This window comes from Oncorhynchus keta, chromosome 8, assembly GCF_023373465.1.
Source record: "Oncorhynchus keta strain PuntledgeMale-10-30-2019 chromosome 8, Oket_V2, whole genome shotgun sequence".
Taxonomy (NCBI): Eukaryota; Metazoa; Chordata; class Actinopteri; order Salmoniformes; family Salmonidae; genus Oncorhynchus; species Oncorhynchus keta.
In genome coordinates, this window is record NC_068428.1 from 1,523,116 (window position 1) to 1,543,882 (window position 20,767).

A 20,767-nucleotide genomic window follows, 5' to 3' on the forward strand; every position below is an offset into this window, starting at 1 on the left:
GAAGCATTGGAGGCAACATGGGCCAGCATCCCTGTGTAAGGCTTTCAAGACCTTGTAGAGTCCATGCACTGACAAACTTTATTAGGTAGGTGTTCCTAATGTTTTGTATACTGTGTTTTTTGCTTGTAGAATGTCTGTTTTTGGACAACTTAATTGTCAAGATAACTGCTAGCTAAGTTCGAGGAGTTGAGCGTTCCTCAACTAGATAACTGCATGTGTTGGCTGACCTGGCTTCCTCTTTTGAGGGATATATAACTTTACAAACGTGTGCTTTTCGGTGTGGATAAATGAAAACTCACCAATATAAATGGTTCAATACTTTAATTGCAATATGTTTTGGAAAAATGTTATTGTTTTTATTACATTGTTGGGAGATACTTTATAAATTGGCAATTTGGTTGATATGTTTTTTTTGTTGATACAATAATATTACATATCAATACAGGGACATTCCTGTGAATACAATGAAAAAATAAAATAATAGAACATATTGTAGCCTATAAATACAGTTCTGGCAAGAGTTTCTAAATCCGGAGGCGCAATATCGCGAGACTTCTCGGGAACGCTTTCGAAATACTCAGTTCGGTGTTTGTGAACAATTCCTCCTTAGATCTAAAGGCACAAACTAGATTATTCGCGATAATGTCTCAAGCAGCTGATGTTATTACTCCAACCTCATGAAAGTGATAAACTGACACGTTTTCATTTTCGCCAAAAACAAATGTATATCGAAGACGCCTTTGAGTTGATGGATTGCACATGCGCAGTTCGGTGCGAGACAACCGTTAGACCGGAACTCGTTTCTAAGCATGAGTTTAGCTAGCCAAGGTCGCCATGAAATCGTCGTCAAATGTGATCAGGAATTTTTATTTGAGAATCCGTTTTTGCCCACTTTACTAGCTGCCTATCTTGGTACTGCTCTTAAAGCGGGCATGTGCATTTATTCTTCCAGCCCTACAGGTGGCAATGTGCGATGGAGGTCTACAATCTCAGCTATGTAATGAAATCCGGCTTCGCATTTTCCAGGTTTCCACTGAAGGGAATTCTTTATTGAAGTGAACACATAGGCAATTGATAAGTTGTGAAGGCACCGGGAAAGGAAACAGCCAGCCCGAAAGAAATGAGCTTTTACATTAAGGATTTACTCAGTTAATTTGCGTTAACGCTTCATTGTAGCTAAAGTGTTTGAGTTGTTCGGCGTGTTCGCAACGCCAGGTGTTAGACCAGAATAAGTGTTGGTGGTTGGAAAATGCCATCTTTTTTATGGAGGTAGGAACACATCGTGCTGATGCCTCTAACCATTCATTTGGAATTGCATTCACATTAAACCCAAAGTAAAGCAAAAATATATATATTTAGCACAGCTAACTGCCAGTTGTCAATGTGAGCGTGCCCATGTAAACAGCTGTCAGACTGCACTCGACGATATGGTTTGGCTAGTTAGCTAATTTACCTTGAAATGTAGAGACTGTTGTGTATTGACATTTGACACAGCCCAGATTGAAATGCCCAAATCAAAGTCATTACAAGTTATCAAAGTTATGTATATGTTTGTAAATAGTATTGTTTTTCTTGTCACAGGTTGTAGACTAGTTACACTGAAAAGGTTCGCTTAGGTCCATATGAATAAATGCAGGAAGAACCTAGCTATTGCTAAATGTATCTGGCATGTTGTCTTGAATTGTTCATACGTTTCAGCTTTTAGTCCATCAGTACTTGCTGTATTACTACAATTTGATGAATGTAGACAGTTCAGATTTTCTAGGATATTATTGTGTTTGTGAACCAGCCCTGTCTGGTATGTGAAGAAAAAAACGTGTACAGTTTAGGCATTTATGGGTTCAGGCCAACATACTAGTCTCAAGTCCTATAAGTCTGTAAGGGATGCAATGTTACTGTTTTGACGTTAAGTAAGCCATTTGCTACAACTATACTAAACTAAAATATAAATGCAACATAACAATTAACGGTTTTACTGAGTTCATAAGGAAATCAGTCTAAATAAATTCATGAGGCCCTAATCTATGGATTTACAACTGGGCAGGGGCGCAGCTATGGGTGGGCCTGGGAATTAGTTTTTCCCTCCAAAAAAGGATTTATTACAGACGGAAATACTCCAAAATTTTATCAGCTGTTTATGTGCTGGTCTCAGACGATCCTGCAGGTGAAGAAGCCGGATGTGGAGGGCTGGCGTGGGTACACCGGGTCTGCAGTTGTGAGGCCAGTTGGGCATACTGCCAAATTCTCTAAAACTACTTTTAAGGCGGCTTATAGTAGAGAAATCAACATTAAATTATCTGTCTTTGGTGGACATTCCTGCAGTCAGCATGCCAATTGCTCACTCCCTCAACTTGATAAATATATGGTGTTGTGTGACAAAGCTGCAAATGTTGGTGGCCTTTTATTTTCCCCAGCACAAGGGGCACCTGTGTAATGATCGTGCTGTTTAATCAGCTTCTAGATATGCCACACCTGTCAGGTGAATGGATGGGTTATCTTGGCAAAGGAGAAAATGTTCATTAACAGGGATGGAAACAAATTTGTTCACCAAATTTGAGAGAAATATGCTTTTTGTGCAAATTGAACATTTATGGGATCTCTTATTTGAGGTCATGAAACATGGAACCAACACTTTACATGTTGTGTTTATATTTTTTTATTAAGAATACAATAGGTTTCCTACAACTCGGGCCAACTTCTTCCACACCATCTTTATCATGGCAGAATGCATAAGACCTAGTAAGCTTCAAAGGAAAACCTCAACCCAGCAGTTCTATTTTAGCTCTTGAACAAGCTATTTTTCCCTCCACATCTGAGGAGAATCAATTATGCAATGTATATTTAGTAACAATGCATTTGTTTTTTCTATCCTTTTTTGAAGTCATCTGATGTTATCTGAAGATAAGTCTTGTCCCTTAAGTCTTTATTTATAGAAGGAAGGTGTCCCTTCAAGAAATTCCCCCACTGCATTTTTGAGCATCCTGGAACAAAGTGAAGCACAGGGTCTTTAATGGCTAGATTTTTTCAAATTAAGCTTTTTCAATCAATCCATTCCTAATCATTCCAACAATTAGGCCTTGGCTAACTGTTGCAGTGTACCTACAGTACCAGTCAAAAGTTTGGACACACCTACCCATTCCAGGGTTTTTCTTTATTTTTACTATTTTCTGCAAAGTAAAAAACTAGTGAAGACATCAAAACTATTAAATAACACATGGAATCATCTAATAACCAAAAAGTGTTTTAACAAATCAAAATATATTTTATTTTCTTCAAAGTATCCAACCTTTGCTTTGATGTCAGCTTTGCACACTCTTGGCATTCTCTCAACCAGGCTCATATTGTACTCACCTGGAATACATTTCAATTAACAGGTGTGCCTTATTAAAATGTCATTTGTGGAATTTGAGCCAATCAGTTGTGTTGTGACAAGGTATACAGAAGATTAGTATTTTACCAAATAGGGCTAAGTCCATCTTATGGCAAGAACAGCTCAAATAAGCAAAGAGAAATTTACAGTCCATCATTACTTTAAGACATGAAGGTCAAGAACTTTTAAGTTTCTTAAAGTGCAGTTGCAAAAACCAGCAAGCATTATGATGAAACTGTCTCTCATGAGTACCATCTTCGAAAGACCCAGAGTTACCTCTGCTGGAGAGGATACGTTCATTATAGTTAACTGTACCTCGGATTGCAGCCCAAATAAATGCTTCACAGAGTTCATGTAACAGACACATTTCAACATCCAACTGACCCAAAACACACCTGGCTGTGTATGGGCTATTTGACCAAGAATGAGAGTGATGGTGCTGCGTCAGATGACCTGCTCTCCACAATCACCCGGACTCAACCCAATTGAGATGGTTTGGGATGAGTTAGACCGCAGAGTGAAGGAGAAGCAGCCAACAAGTGCTCAGCATGTATGGGAATTCAAGACTGTTGGAAAAGCATTCCTCATGAAGCTGGTTGAGAGAATGCCAAGAGTGCGCAAAGCTGTCAAAGGCAATATATTTTGATTGAACACTTTTTTTGGTTACTACATGATTTTACATGTGTTATTTCATAGTTTTGAAGTCTTCACTATTATTCTACAACATAGTAAAAATAAAGAAAAATCCTTGAATGAGTAGGTTTGTCCAAATGTTTGACTGGTACTGTAAAAGCAACACGGCCCTCTTTCCAATTGTGCAACTTTCAAAGATGACCCCTGCAATACGTAGATGGAATCCCAGCAACTGCGGCACGAAGCCTAAATGCGAAGAAATTTCTGCCTCGGACACATTTTTCCAGCTACGGCTGGAGTGTTGGTAGCAGTACCATGTAATGAGCTGCTTGTTCAAAGCCCAGGTTGCACTGGGTGATGCTACAGTGGTGGCTTCTGTGGCTTGACTGGCTGGTCTGGCTGGGGGTAGAGTCTCAAACAAAGAGCCTCTGTTTGTGTGAGCCAGTCAGGCATGCAGGCAGAGGTAGGCAAGCCTCTGAGGTGGGGGCCCTCCCTCCCAGTGAAAGTGATCCACTACTGTGCCACAGTAGCCAGGGAGGGAGCACACCTTTCACACGGCCTGATTAGGTCATCCCCTTCCTCCCCAGATGGGTAACGGAGAGGAGAGCTATTGGTGTGTGCAGGTAAATTAGGGGCATCTGTGGGAAAGGATGCTAGTGTTAAGGATCAGTGGTGAACATGACAGGTGGAAATCGGTTGTGTTACCTGTATAAATACGGGGCTGTTGTGTAGAAATGGATCATCTCTTCTCTTTACTCTGCTTTCAGGACAATGGGTGTTTATGTGTTAATTATGCTTTAAATTACATTGTGTCCCCCCCCCACCTTCCAATATGTCCCACCCAAGTCACATAATCTACTAAAGTCTAAAGTTCTAAATAAATACTAGAATCTTAAGTTTTAATATCTCATCAGAGAAGCTTGTGCAGTATTTCAATCCATCACTCTTAAACCATGTGGGGAAAACATGATGCTGAGAGTTTATTATAGTTAACCAGTCTATTACAGAACTTACCTGCCATGCCTCCGGTACTAATACTAGTACTTTTATCCTGTATGTGCTGAAGGCTTTGGCCTGGCCTGGTGCTGATCCTCCTCCCGTCTACGCTGGCGGCTGACAAAGAGTCTTCGTTACTACAGGACTGGCACGACGTGTGGTTGTTCCGCTTCTTCCTCAATGTGCTGGGCTACGCCACCATCATCATACCTGGCTACTTTCTCATCGGCTACTTCAAGAAGATCAACTACCTCGAAACAGGTGTGGATGTTCTACAGGCTGGTGATAATGCACGCATATACGCTGGCACGCACGCAGAACGATACGCACACAAATAGACCTACAATTTTTCTCCACATTAATTCTGAATTCTATCTGTTAAAGCTCGGTGTATCCTTCAAGTTGCAATTCACAGTTTCTCTATGTTAACATGATCATTGTGTTTGTTTTGATGAATCATTGAATGGTTGATGTGTTCTGGACCTTAAAATATCTTCCTGACCAGTGTTTTCCCCTCCCAGGTCGTGGCATTTGCTATCCTGTCATAAAGGCCTGTGTGTTTGGTAGTGAATCGAAGACTGGTCTCCTGGACGACGTGTCCATAGCTCCGAGAAATGACGCTGACTCGGGCTCGTCGGCCAGACAAGCCTTCAAGTTAGTCTTCTGCGCTGCGGGACTTCAGGTAAAGTAGTTAAAAGGGCTATATAAATCAAATGTATTGAATTTTGATTGGGTAGATTTTCTAGTTGTAGCCCTTTGCACTCAATGCTGTATATGGGTTGAAAATTGCAGATTTGGGCACTGATAAGCACATAAATTGGAATGCAGTGGCTGTACAGTAACGTGAAATAAATTGTGAGATGTTGATGATTATAATAAATGCTGCTTTGATCTCATACAAGCGAGCCAAACACCTGAGTCCAAATGTGCACTTCACATTTCCATTTCATAATGTCATGTCATATACTGTCAACGTTTATGATCACTATGTTTGATGAACAGTTAAAAGATGACATGGCAGCATACCCTGGGTTGTTCTGAACAGAATGAGCATATGTTTGTATATTATAAAGAAAAGTCACTGCGGAACATGCACCTGAATGCACGCATGACTAGGGCTGTTACTGTGACTGTTTTACCACCAAACCGGCAGTCACAATTCAGGAAGGCAGTCAAATTCCACGTGACCGTTTAGTCACAGTAAATGGGCTTCTCCAAGCTCTGATGCTGCTGATGGTCATTAATAGCCTACCAAACTTGATAACTGCCTGGTAGCCAGCACTCTGGTGTCCCGAGTGGCGCAGCGATCTAAGGCACTGCATCTCAGTGCAAGAGGCTTCACTGCAGTCCCTGGTTAAGGCTGCATCACATCCGGCCGTGATTGAGTCCCATGGGGTGGCGCACAATTGGCCCAGCATCGTCCGGGTTTGGCCGGGGTAGGCCGTCATTGTAAATAAGAACGTGTTCTTAATTGACTTGCCTAGTTAAATGAAGGTTAAATAATCACTGACATCAATGCAAATCAAACACTTCAAGAGAGCCCATGAGCTCATGTTGCGCAACATTTCTATAGGCTATGCAATTGTGTGAGAAAGTTTTGAAGGCCTCTATAAAGCTTTCTATAGGCTAGGCCTACTATATTTATTTCTCAACTTTCCTAATATTAAGCACATTGCTTCTCTTAACGACAAGAGTATAACCTACTGAACAACGGGAAAAGCGTCCTCCATTCACAATTTAAGTACATAGATGACGTGTATTTTTTTGAAAATTATAATAGTCCATTCTAAATCAAAACAAATGTCCCACATATATTATTTAGTATATGTGAAGACGAGATTTAATCAATAATAGTCTGATGGGTGACAATATTAGCCTATCACTTGTGAATGATATATTATCACTTGTGAATGAAGCCCAGTGTAAAACAATGCCTTTTTTTCTGTGACTTTTTCTAATCATAGTCGCACACCTCGTAGCCTAGCCCATTGACCTATATGGTTTGATAAGGTTTGTATCACAACTAAAGTGTACAAATAACTTCTTCAAATGAAGCACATGAATCCGCTTTACAGTGGGTGAGAGCCTAACTGGCATACATAAGCAGCGGTGAGTTTCAAGTTTGGGGAAAAGATCATTTTCACCATTAAAAATGCACCTTTATATTAAAAGCATTACATAATCGCATTTGCGGCCACTTTTGATAATAGTGTTTTCCTGTTAATGGAACATTAGCGCTTATAACCTACTCCTACATTTTAAGCCAAATGTTCTGATCTGTGTCAGCCTCATTGCGTAAAAAAGTATTTTTGATGGTAAGTGGTTGTATTCATTTGTTTGGAATATTTATTTTTCACACAGAATAGAATAGTTCAACTTTTGTAATATGAGGGACAGTAGATTGACATAGATGTTAGGAATATTATGAAGAAATGACTAAACGATATCCCCATTTTTAGAACTGTAACTAAGTAAACTATACCCTGTTTTACAATATCTGATTAATAAGGTTAGTTCATAAAAAGGGATTATGTGGCATGAACAAGGAATAATTAAATATAACGAACACCATTCTAAACTATTCTAGAGAGGAATGGGTTGTGGGTGAAGTAAGAAGATAGGGTCGTTAACCTATGGTTGAACCGACGAAACTTAGCTCTGGGGTGTTTTAGATAAGGCAGTGAGTGCATTCCTAAGTTTTCTGTTAATTAGAACTGTCAGCTAAGTGGTGATCGATAATGATGAGGGGTCAAGAGTTAATTAAGGTATGTTGTGTGACCTGTGTGTGTGTGTTAGTGAGTTGGAATGAACTTTTAAACTCACTTAATTCTAGGTCGGGAGGAGGGGATTCATTCTAGAAGCAATGAAATGACGTCATGTTATTGTATATAAACTGTTGCTCGTGGTAACGTGGCAGCGCGCTCCGAGAATAAATACTTTTATCTATTATTGATAAGACTGGTCTCCATGTATTTTATGCAAACAAGAATCTTACAAATTCTCATAAAATAGATTAAGGGAATTAAATTAATGAAAACATATTGGAATAATTCAATTACAGTAACAATAGACTAGTGTTTTTGCTGTTTGTTAGGCCTACTCATCTTGTTGGCTGACTAAAAGTAAATGTGGACAGTTCTTCCAATATCTTCAATATGCTCCTCGGAATTGGATAAGAACGAGCACAGTTGCGACCCCGATGTGTCTGTCTTCACTTGTAGCCTGTGAGAGAGACCCAATCACGTGATGGAGAGTCATGTGAGTGAGAGGTGCTTCGGAGCACGCAGCACTCAGGGAGAAGTGAATTTTAATTATTATATTCAGCCTAAGGGCACAACTGGCTGCAAAAGACAGATTGTTTTATGGGGCATTACGGCCACACGAAGGGGATTCCGCCGGGAAATTCGAGGCATTATCAAGTGCTTGTCAAATTATGAAAGAGTGTACAGCCTACACACACAAAAAGAAGGGTTCATGCCTTTCATGCTACTTTTTCAAATCATCATTAGTCATATCATGCAGCCTTACAGTGTATTAAAAATCTAAACATGCAGGCCAACGTTTATAGAACATATAAAGTTACATTAATAACTCTAAATTAAGCCTATAGGAGTACCTACAGTTGAAGTTTACATACACCTTAGCCAAATACATTAAAACTCAGTTTTTCACAATTCCTGACATTTAATCCTCGTAAAAATTCCCTGTTTTAGGTCAGTTAGGATCACCACTTTATTTTAAGAATGTGAAATGTCTGAATAATAGTAGAGAGAATTATTTATTTCAGATTTGATTTCTTTCATCACATTCCCAGTGGGTCAGAAGTTTACATACACTCAATTAGTATTTGGTAGCATTGCCTTTAAATTGTTGAACTTGGGTCAAACGTTTCGGGTAGCCTTCCACAAGCTTCCCACAATAAGTTGGGTGAATTTTGGCCCATTCCTCCTGACAGAGCTGGTGTAACTGGAGTCAGGTTTGTAGGCCTCCTCGCTCACACGCATTTTTTCAGTTCTGCCCATAAATGTTCTATAGGATTGAGGCCAGGGCTTTGTGATGTAAGCTTTAGAAGCATGCTTGGGGTCATTGTCCATTTGGAAGACTCATTTGCGACCAAGCTTTAACTTCCTGACTGATGTCTTTAGATGTTGCTTCAATATATCCACATAATTTCCCTACCTCATGATGCCATCTATTTTGTGAAGTGCACCAGTCCCTCCTGCAGCAAAGCACCTCCACTGATGCTGCCACCCCCGTGCTTCACGGTTGGAATGGCGTTCTTTGGCTTGCAAGCCTCCCCCTTTTTCCTCCAAACATAAGTCATTATGGCCAAACAGTTCTATTTTTCGTTTCATCAGACCAGAGGACATTTCTCCAAAAAGTACGATCTTTGTCCCCATGTGCAGTTGCAAACCATATTCTGGATTTTTCATGGCGGTTTTGGAGCAGTGGCTTCTACCTTGCTGAGTGGCCTTTCAGGTTATGGTGATATGGTGACTCGTTTTACTGTGGATATAGATACTTATGTACCTTTTTCCTCCAGCATCTTCACAAGGTCCTTTGCTGTTGTTCTGGGATTGATTTGCACTTTTCGCATCTCTAGGAGACAGAACACGTCTCCTTCCTTAGCGATATGAAGGCTGCGTGGTCCCATGGTGTTTATACTTGCGTACTATTGTTTGTACAGATGAACGGTGGTACCTTTAGGCGTTTGGAAATTGCCCCCAGGGATGAGCCAGACTTGTGGAGGTCTACAAAAAAATAAATTAAGGTCTTGGCTGATTTCTTTAGATTTTTCCCATGATGTCAAGCAAAGAGGCACTGAATTTGAAGGTAGGCCTAGAAATACATCCACAGTTACACCTCCAATTGACTCAAATGATATCAATTAGCCTATCAGAAGCTTCTAAAGCCATAACATAATTTTCTGGAATTTTCCAAGCTGTTTGAAGGCACAGTCAATTTATGTATGTAAACTTCTGACCCACTGGAGTTGTGATACAATGAATTATAGGTGAAATAATCTGTCTGTAAACAATTGTTGGAAAAATTACTTGTGTCATGCACAAAGTAGATGTCCTAACCAACTTGCCAAAACTATAGTTTGTTAACAAGACATTTTTGGAGTGGTTGAAAAACAAGTTTTAATGACTCCAACCGAAGTGTACGTAAACTTCCGACTTCAACTGTACATGCATAATGATCTCCATGTCATTGTAGCAGTAAGGGGAAAACACTGCATGAAACCTTCTTTACTCTTCAGTTAACACAAACACACACACTCTCCCTTCCTGTCTCCCTCTATCCCACAAACACACACACACTGCTTCCAACTTTTAAAACGTTAGTCTTTCAGTTTTTTATCCTCTTGTGATTCTTGTGTAGTAAATATTGAATTTTTCATTGTTTATTTGTGTTTTTCTGTGAGGCGCATTGTGTTGCATTCATGTCTGAAATGTGCTATATAAATAAAGCTTGATTTCATTTGACCTAACCAAATTTAAGGAGCACCATAAAGAGAAATGTATTGATATAGTTTAGGCTTGCATTAGGCCTATATTAATCTTACCTTTGAAGCACATCTCATGAGTAGCAGACCCTTTTCCTTTCTTCCTGGGTCAATCAAATCTGCCTAGACCTACCAGGTTGTTCGCTAGCTAGGTAACATGACTGAACAACTTTTTTTATCAAACAAATAATTAGCGAGAAGCAGGTGAGTGAGGGCAGGTAGGGTATGTGGCTGGCTGGTTATAGCTGCCGCACGTGATATGCGCATGAAAGTGACGTGGATATTATGGGACCTGCGCATACAAGAGACTAGTGGCTGTTGCTTAAATGTAGCTGACTTTATAAATGTTTTATTACAGGCGCCAGCAGGTTCTTTAGATTAGTAGGGCAGAAGAATTTGGTTGTATCATATGAAACGATACTACGGTATTCTAAAATGTTGTTATTATGATGTTTTGGTACCATGATATTACCTACCATGGTACCAGTGTACCGTGCAACACTACTGTCTATATAGGCCAATTCCCACAAGTGTAAAAGACTAAACAGCGATACCAACATATTCACAATTATATCTCATACAGTTTAGTCTCCTTATCTATGTTATCTTGTTTTCTCTCCAGACATCCTACCTGACATGGGGTGTCCTACAGGAGAGGGTGATGACACGCTCGTACGGGGCCTCCACCCCCGAGGAGGAGGGTGAGCGCTTCAAGGACTCCCAGTTCCTGGTGTTCATGAACCGCATCCTGGCGCTGACTGTGTCTGGCCTGTGGTGTCTCCTATTCAAGCAGCCTCGCCACGGTGCGCCCATGTATAAATACTCGTTCGCCTCGCTCTCCAACGTCCTCAGCAGCTGGTGCCAGTACGAGGCTCTCAAGTACATCAGCTTCCCCACCCAGGTGCTGGCTAAGGCCTCTAAAGTGATCCCCGTCATGCTGATGGGTAAGATTGTGTCGCACAAGAGCTACGAGTACTGGGAGTACCTGACGGCGGCTCTGATCTCTCTGGGCGTCAGCATGTTCTTGTTGACAAGCACGACCAGTAAGCACCCGTCTACGGTAACTACGTTCAGCGGCGTGGTCATCTTGGTCGGCTACATCGTCTTCGACAGCTTCACATCCAACTGGCAGGACAACCTGTTCAAGTGCAAGATGTCGTCGGTACAGATGATGTTCGGCGTCAACCTCTTCTCCTGCCTCTTCACCGTGGGCTCTCTGCTGGAGCAGGGCGCCTTCTTCGACTCGCTGGCCTTCATGACGCGACATTCGGAGTTTGCATTCCATGCCGTGCTGTTGTCGGTGTGCTCAGCATGCGGCCAGCTCTTCATCTTCTACACCATCGCACAGTTCGGCGCCGCCATCTTCACCATCATCATGACCCTTCGGCAGGCCATCGCCATCCTGCTCTCCTGTTTCCTGTATGGCCACGCCGTCACAATGGTGGGGGTCTTCGGCATGGCCGTGGTCTTCCTCGCCCTCTTCCTGCGCGTCTACGCCCGCATCCGCATGAAGGCAGGACGCAGGGCGCCGCAGCCACAGGTGCAGAAGGTCTAGGAGGAGGAGTCTGAGGAGGGAAACTGGAAAAACAAAAACTAAAGCCACGTTTTTGTTGGGTTTGTTTTCTGTCTCTGTGTGTCCCTTTTGACTTTTTGTGTTCATTTAATGGGTTTCTACTTTGCATAGGAAAGGTACAGAAAGGGATTCTAATGCCTTTTTAAAGGTGTTTGACTTGACACGCACCGAGCCGTCGTCACACAGGTCAATTAGTCTCAAAAACCCAACCCTAGGCAACACAGTGACTAGGGTCTGATTTCAATGATGGACTTGTCATAGAGGAACTATGTCACTGCCTAAGTCACTACTTTATCTGCTTGAATAAAATGCAAAATGATCACAGAGGTTATTTTTAATGAGTGAATTATGCAAGTGGATAGTTTGCATCAACTACCTTAACTAAAACCACTGCAAAGTTATTGCCTGCAAAATCACAACGTTCTGTCATATCTGCCTCTTGATTTGTTGGGAGAGTCCCCAGAATGTATATTTTACCCTTATCGACGTAGGCAGTGACGTAGTTTCTCTATGCCAAAAGAGTCGGTCATTAAATTCAGACCTTAGTCACTGTGTTGCCTAGGGCCAGGTTTCAAGGGTACAGGTCAATGGGAGTGATTTGGCTGGACCAGTCAGCAGTCATGCCCGTTTAAGTGTCTATGACCCCAAAATTACACAGCAATCGTCGCTTGTACGTTTTGTCTGTCAAACCCAGTTCAAACGCATGCAACATTGGCATGTCAAATGTAAACAACTAATAAAATGGCTATTGATTTCAGCCTTTGCGATATGCTTCTGGAGCTGCAGTCAAAGAACAAAAGTCTGATGTTTGTAGTTTTGGGGTAATCACTAGTACATGAGCTGTATACTGCAATATTGTGAATGGCACTATATTAAGCTTATAAGGCCTCTGTGAAAAGAGGACATGAGATACTATGGTGAGCAGGCCCCAAGTAAGGTCCCGTTTTGAATCATCTCTGTGTAGATACTGCATCAATTTAGTTTAAAACTAATAATTGCATTGTTGTACATTTTGGACATGGCATGAGATACATTTTTGTAATCATTACCAGTTCATGATCAGGTAATGCTGCTTGAGAATATTTTATTTGTTTCATATAAAGAAGCAGGTATGGTAGAGGTCTCACTTTTGGCATTATTCTGACTTGAGATCTATGTGCTTAACTAAAGAAGTCTACCATTGAGATCAAGGAAGGATTTACACGAACGTCCAGGTTGTGTCAGACGGATCTCAAGTCAAATTACCGCCCTTTCAGATCATAAGAATAGCGTATTTCATACATCTTTAGTTGACTGATGTGTTGTTCCTCATGGCTTTACCATAGTGTATGATGAGGAAAGTTACTGAGTGACCCCACAGAAAATGTTTGACTATTTTCCTAACATCACAAGAATAAATGCACAGCTTACCAGCAGACCATCAAAAAGAGCTTTGCAGAGTTACTATGTTCTATTTTATATGGAGTGAGAGGGGAAAGAGAGATTTCAAGCAGCATTCAAGATGCCCATCTTATTTTTGAATAGGTCAGGTACTTACGTTAGGTCAGGTAAAAGACAATTAACTGTCAAATGCCAGCAAGAGTTGCAACCAGGCGGAATGACTCGAACTTCAGCTCTTGGAACAAACAGCCTGCACAATTATTTGTTCTCTTGTTTTGTTGGTGTAGGATTCAACTAGGCAAACCATATTATTGAAGTATTTGATTTGGATAAATGACATACATTTTCATACCGAATGTAAGTTTAAGTATGATAGCATTCATTTAGTGGCCTGGCTGACCCAGACAAAGTGGAGGATTTCCAATTGCCAGGCAATTCATTTAGCCCTACGTGTACAGCTTTTACAATCAAACCAAATACTTTAATTATTTGTTACACTATCTTACACTAACAATCATTAATGGGTAGACTACAAATCATTTGGAACAGGACATACAGTACCAGTCAAAAGTTTGGACACACCTACTCATTTCAGGGTTTTTCTACATTGTAGAATAATAGTGAAGACATCAAAACTATGAAATAACATATTGAATCATGTAGTAACCAAAAAAGTGTTAAATCAAAATATATTTCATATTTGAGATTCTTCAAAGTAGTCACCCTTTGCCTTGATGACAGCTTTGCACACTCTTGACATTCTCTTTAGGTTTGATGTCTTCGCTATTATTCTACAATGTAGAAAATAGTTTAAAAAATAAAGAAACCCTTGAATGAGTAGGTGTGTACAAACTTTTGACTGGTACTGTAGACCAGTTGTTCTGGTATTATTAAATTGCAAATGTGAATTTGTATTCAAACAAGCTATAAAGTCAATAATCACCCATAGAGACAACTAAAAGATTTGACAAACTGCATTCACATTTTATAAAGTTGTACATTCAAATTTACAGCTCTCTTTGTCAGTAACTTTGGTTCAGCCCATCTACTTTTGCTTCAACACTTGAGATAAGTGAATGACTCACAACAATATAAATGTCCTATGTATAGGCTGTACACATGTCTTATTGGCTATACAGTGCCTTGTAAAAGTATCCAGACCCCCTTGATTATATCACATTTTGTTACAAAGTGGGATGAAAATGGATTTAATTGTAATTTTGTCAACAATACTCTGTCAAAGTGGATTTCTTTTCATTAATAAAAAATATGCGAAATAAAGTCTTTGCATATGTATTCAGCCCTTAAATTAGTTAAGGAGTCAAATTTAGCTTATCAAATCACATAAGTTACATGGACTTACTGTGTGAAATAATATGGGTTGACATTATTTTAAATTACTAACCCTTCCTTTGTCCCCCTTACATAAAGTGTTTTCGGAAAGTATTCAGACCCCTTGACTCCAGATTTTGCTACGTTACAGCCTCAATCTAAAATTGATTAAATAGATTTTTGTTCATCAATCTACACACAATACCACATAATGACAAAGCAAAAACAGGTTTTGAATTTTTGGGAAATTTATTACAAAAAAAACAAAACATTTTACATAAGTATTTAGACCCTTTTTACTCCGTACTTTGTTGAAGCACCTTTGGCAGCGATAACAGCCTGGAGTCTTCTTGCATATGACCCTACACGCTTGGCACACCTGCATTTGTGGATTTTCTCACATTCTTCTCTGCAGATCCTCTTAAGCTCTGTAAGGTTGGATGCACATCTATTTCCAGGTCTCCAGAGATGTTCAATCGGATTCAAGTCCGGGCTCTGGCTGGGCCACTCAGAGGCTTGTCACAAAACCACTCCCGGTTGTCTTATCTGTGTGCTTAGGGTTGTTGTTCTGTTGGAAGGTGAACCTGTGCCCCAGTCTGAGGTCCTGAGTGTTCTAGAGCAGGTTTTCATCAAGGAGCTCTCTGTACATTACTCTGTTCCTTTCCCTCGATCCTGACTAGTCTACCAGTCCCTGCCGCTGAAAAACATCCCCACAGCATAATGCTGCCACCACCATGCTTCACCGTAGGGATGGTGCCAGGTTTCCTCCAGACATGACGATTGGCATTCAGGCCAAAGAGTTAATTCTTACTTTCATCAGACAAGAGAATCTGGTTTCCAAACTTCTTCCATTTAAGAATAATGGAGGCCAATGTGTTCTTGGGGACCTTCAATGCTGCAGAAATGTTTTGGGAGCCTTCCCCAGATCTGTGCCTCGCCACAATCTTGTCTCTGTGCTCTACGGACAATTCCTTCGACCTCATGGCTTGGTTTTTGCTCTGACATGCACTGTCAACTGTGTGACCTTATATAGACAGGTGTGTGGCCTTTCCAAACCATGTCCAATCAATTGAATTTACCACAGGTGGACTCCAATGAAGTTGAAGAAACATCTCAAGGATGATTAATGGAAACCGGACGCACCTGAGCTCCATTTTGAGTCTCATAGCAAAGGGTCTGAATACTTATGTAAATTAGGTTAAAAAAAAATTATACAGTGCCTTGCGAAAGTATTCGGCCCCCTTGAACTTTGCGACCTTTTGCCACATTTCCGGCTTCAAACATAAATATATAAAACTGTATTTTTGTGAAGAATCAACAACAAGTGGGACACAATCATGAAGTGGGACGACATTTATTGGATATTTCAAACTTTTTTAACAAATCAAAAACTGAAAAATTGGGCGTGCAAAATTATTCAGCCCCTTTACTTTCAGTGCAGCAAACTCTCTCCAGAAGTTCAGTGAGGATCTCTGAATGATCCAATGTTGACCTAAAAGACTAATGATGATAAATACAATCCACCTGTGTGTAATCAAGTCTCCGTATAAATGCACCTGCACTGTGATAGTCTCAGAGGTCCGTTAAAAGCGCAGAGAGCATCATGACGAACAAGGAACACACCAGGCAGGTCCGAGATACTGTTGTGAAGAAGATTAAAGCCGGATTTGGATACAAAAAGATTTCCCAAGCTTTAAACATCCCAAGGAGCACTGTGCAAGCGATAATATTGAAATGGAAGGAGTGTCAGACCACTGCAAATCTACCAAGACCTGGCCGTCCCTCTAAACTTTCAGCTCATACAAGGAGAAGACTGATCAGAGATGCAGCCAAGAGGCCCATGATCACTGGATGAACTGCAGAGATCTACAGCTGAGGTGGGAGAATCTGTCCATAGGACAACAATCAGTCGTATATTGCACAAATCTGTCCTTTATGGAAGAGTGGCAAGAAGAAAGCCATTTCTTAAAGATATCCATCAAAAGTGTCATTTTAAAGTTTGCCACGAGCCACCTGGGAGACACACCAAACATGTGGAAGAAGGTGCTCTGGTCAGATGAAACCAAAATTGAACTTTTTGGCAACAATGCAAAACGTTATGTTTGGCGTAAAAGCAACACAGCTCATCACCCTGAACACACCATCCCCACTGTCAAACATGGTGGTGGCAGCATCATGGTTTGGGCCTGCTTTTCTTCAGCAGGGACAGGGAAGATGGTTAAAATTGATGGGAAGATGGATGGAGCCAAATACAGGACCATTCTGGAAGAAAACCTGATGGAGTCTGCAAAAGACCTGAGACTGGGACGGAGATTTGTCTTCCAACAAGACAATGATCCAAAACATAAAGCAAAATCTACAATGGAATGGTTCAAAAATAAACATATCCAGGTGTTAGAATGGCCAAGTCAAAGTCCAGACCTGAATCCAATCGAGAATCTGTGGAAAGAACTGAAAACTGCTGTTCACAAATGCTCTCCATCCAACCTCACTGAGCTCGAGCTGTTTTGCAAGGATGAATGGGAAAAAAATTCAGTCTCTCGATGTGCAAAACTGATAGAGACATACCCCAAGCGACTTACAGCTGTAATCGCAGCTAAAGGTGGCGCTACAAAGTATTAACTTAAGGGGGCTGAATAATTTTGCACGACCAATTTTTCAGTTTTTGATTTGTTAAAAAAGTTTGAAATATCCAATAAATGTCAATCCACTTCATGATTGTGTCCCACTTGTTGTTGATTCTTCACAAAAAAATACAGTTTTATATCTTTATGTTTGAAGCCTGAAATGTGGCAAAAGGTCGCAAAGTTCAAGGGGGCCGAATACTTTCGCAAGGCACTGTATATATACATTTGCTAAAATAAAATAAAATAAAAACCTGTTGTATTGTGTGTAGATTGATGAGGAGAAATATAAATGTAATACATTTAACAATAAGGCTGTAAGGTAACAAAATGTGGAAATGGTTAAGGGGTCTGAATACTTTCCGAATGCACTGTACATCTGTGAGGTCCCTCAGTCAAGTATTGAATTTCAATCACAGATTCAACTACAAAGACTAGGGAGCTTTACGAAGGCCTCTTAAAAATGGCAGTGGTTGGTAAATGGGTAACAATAACAAGTCAGACATTGAATATATTTTAGCATGGTCTAGTTAATAATGATGCAGTGCATTGTGTATTAAACCACCCAGACACTTCAAAGATAGTCCGGAATTAAACTGCTCAGGGATGTCACCATGAGGCCATTGGTTATTTTAAAACGGTTACAGAGTACAATGGCTGTGATGGAACAGAACTGAGGACGGATGAACAACATTGTAGTGACTCTAGAATAATGACCTAAATGACAGTGAGAGGAACACAAATATACTAAATAAAACTATTCCAAAACATGCATCTTGTATGCAACAAGGTGCTAAAGTAATACGGCAAAAAAACATGGCAAAGGCATACACTTTTTGGGCCTAAATTCTAATCCCTATGTTTGGGGCAAATCCAACACCACACACATCACTGAATAACTGCCTCCTTATTTTCAAGCATGGTGGAAATACTATGGTAAGACTTGAAAATTGCTGTCCAGCTTTGATCCCCAACATCTTGACAGAGCTTGAAGAATTTTGAAAAGATTAATAGGCAAATATTGCACAATTCAGGTGTGCAAAGCCCAAGCCATGTTCACATTGGCAGTTTGAAGTGACTCAATCATATTTATTTGCATATCTGATTTTAATCTTTTTCCTGCAGTCTGAACAGCCAAAAAGCACAATTTCAAGTCACATTTCAAACCACCTTCATAGGTACTTTGAAGTCAGATACAAATCTGATTCCTGGCCATGTCTGTACAGTCCAGTGTGATTTATTTACCCTCAAGTGGTTTTTAGATTGTTATTCGGCTTATCTTGTTGCTTGCTAGCTACTCTGTTGACAGTTTGACAAGCACATGTGGTAGCTAACTAGCTTGGTAATTGTTTACAAACAAATGAGTGAATGTGCTAGAAAGCTAAACAACTACTTTGCTAGCTAGTTGACTGCTGTGGTTAGCTCAAAAAGTGTAGCCTTGTCAGCAAATGTCTGCTGTCTGAACCTACACATCTGATTTGGCCACTTGTAACTTGCTGTTTGGACAGTCAGTACAGTAGTCCAAAACTGATTTGAGCATTAAGGCCTACAGTGTGAACAAGGCTTTCGACTTACACAAGCAGACTCACAGCTGTAATTGCTGCCAAAGGTGTTTCTAACATGTATGGACTCAGGGAACTGAATACTTATGCAACATCTATATGTTTTAAAATGTTTATTAATAAAAAAAATACGATTTCTTTCTTCCGCTTTGACAGAGTATTTTGTGTAGATTGTTGACAAAAAATGACAATTCAATCAATTGTAATACTTTGTAAAACAATAAAATGTGAAGAAATCCAAGAGGTCTGAATACTTTTGCAAGGCACTGCACATTCTTTTGATGTTCTGTTTGCATTAATTAGCTTGACACTTTTGTTTCAATGTCAGTTGGTGTTTTAACCTAACGTAGCACCCGTAAAATAAATGTGTGAGTGGGGTCGGAAGAAACCGGAAGTATTTGGTTTTCAGGCTTTTTGCTCTTTGCTTTCCCCTGAAAACAGGATGCTTCTGGTTTCTGACGACAAAGCTGAGGGTGGTGATGTATGAATGGACGGTTAGCTCCATCTTTATCAGCCTTAGATAAGGACTACAGTTAAACTACTGTACTGTACTACTGGCAAAGCAAATGTCATAGCATGGGTCGTGGGACGTGGCATATTCATGATAGGTCAATGGTTTTCACAGTCTTCAACATTGCCTGGGGGAATAACCTGGGGAAGAAAGCAATGCAAACCTTTGTAAACATTGTCTTGGGATCTTTTGCTTCAATTGAAACTGTAACCTTTTTGGACACATGGTGTGTAGTTGCATACAGTACATGTTCCTTATGATGGATTACTAGCATTTTTTATCTGTCCATAATGACATGCTTTATTTTGAGGAGAGCTGCACTGTTGTCTGTTCTTTCATGTGTGAATGTTTTAATGTGGCCTGAATGGATAGCGATGGTTGACGCTCTCTCTAGTATGTGAAGGATCGATTGGACAGGCTTAGGGTTTGGTGTGGATGAGGACCTCTGCATACAAGGGTAATGCAATGTAACCGGTACTTTATTATTTTTTATCGTTGTAGTATTTCAACTAGTAGGCTAGATTGATTGATTTTTATTTTAAATAATTAAATTCATTTAAATACATGTCTTCGAATGTTTTTTGTTTTTATAAGACTTGGAATTTATGATTTCCATCTTGATTTTTTGGGGGGTTATTGAAAAGGCCAGGGTGCAATGAGATGTAACTGACCTAGGGGGGCTTACTCTAAACTACTGATTAATTATTTCCTTATTACCTCTTGTTATTGTAACCTGAGGACAAGATGGTGTTCTCTTAATCCAGTAGGAAGTATTGATTTACCTACCTCAAGGAGTCAGTAAGAAGTGAGGTCTGTTACAGTAAATGTGTAAAAGAGAACAGTGTTTCAACATCTTCTCCATAAGTGATCTCTTAGCCTATGTTGTTCAATTGAAGCTAGTATGGTAATGTGTGATGTGATATATTTTCATTCCCGTGTGAAAAACACACATAGCCACGTGGGGGAACTTCCCCCTGAGCTCTCATTACAACACTTCCTACTACCAAGCCATCCAGATCAGTGTGTGTGTGTGTGTGATAACGTGGGCGTCTCCATGCCTCTTTTCAGTAATGTAACTGAGCAGAGAAAAAGGAGTAGGGGAAACTAACCAGTCACTACAGGCTTTCATTGTGAATGGCAGGAAAGGGTTAATTGGTGAAACAGCTTACTGTAGTAGTGGAACAGAACAGACATATTAATGTGATGTTACATCCCACTTGATCTAATCCTAAATTGGTGGGTCGAGTTATTTTGTCCTTCATTTTAGGTCCGCGTCT

The 20,767-nt window shown here is 40.3% G+C and overlaps 1 protein-coding gene across 3 annotated transcripts; it reads left to right on the forward strand.

Annotated features, from left to right (window-relative positions):
• The first annotated feature begins 639 nt into the window (after positions 1-639).
• Positions 640-20,055, forward strand: LOC118386663 (adenosine 3'-phospho 5'-phosphosulfate transporter 1-like). 3 transcript variants are annotated; one of them, XM_035774384.2, is made up of 4 exons: positions 640-997; positions 5,070-5,260; positions 5,521-5,681; positions 11,131-20,055. In XM_035774384.2, exons 1-4 carry the CDS (start codon positions 810-812, stop codon positions 12,061-12,063), a joined length of 1,473 nt encoding a protein of 490 aa, XP_035630277.1. In that variant the 5' UTR covers positions 640-809; the 3' UTR covers positions 12,064-20,055. The 3 variants fall into 3 exon arrangements, with proteins under 3 accessions (XP_035630277.1, XP_035630278.1, XP_035630279.1); XM_035774385.2 differs by having other exon boundaries at positions 641-1,026; XM_035774386.2 differs by having other exon boundaries at positions 651-1,269.
• Positions 20,056-20,767: the final 712 nt, after the last annotated feature.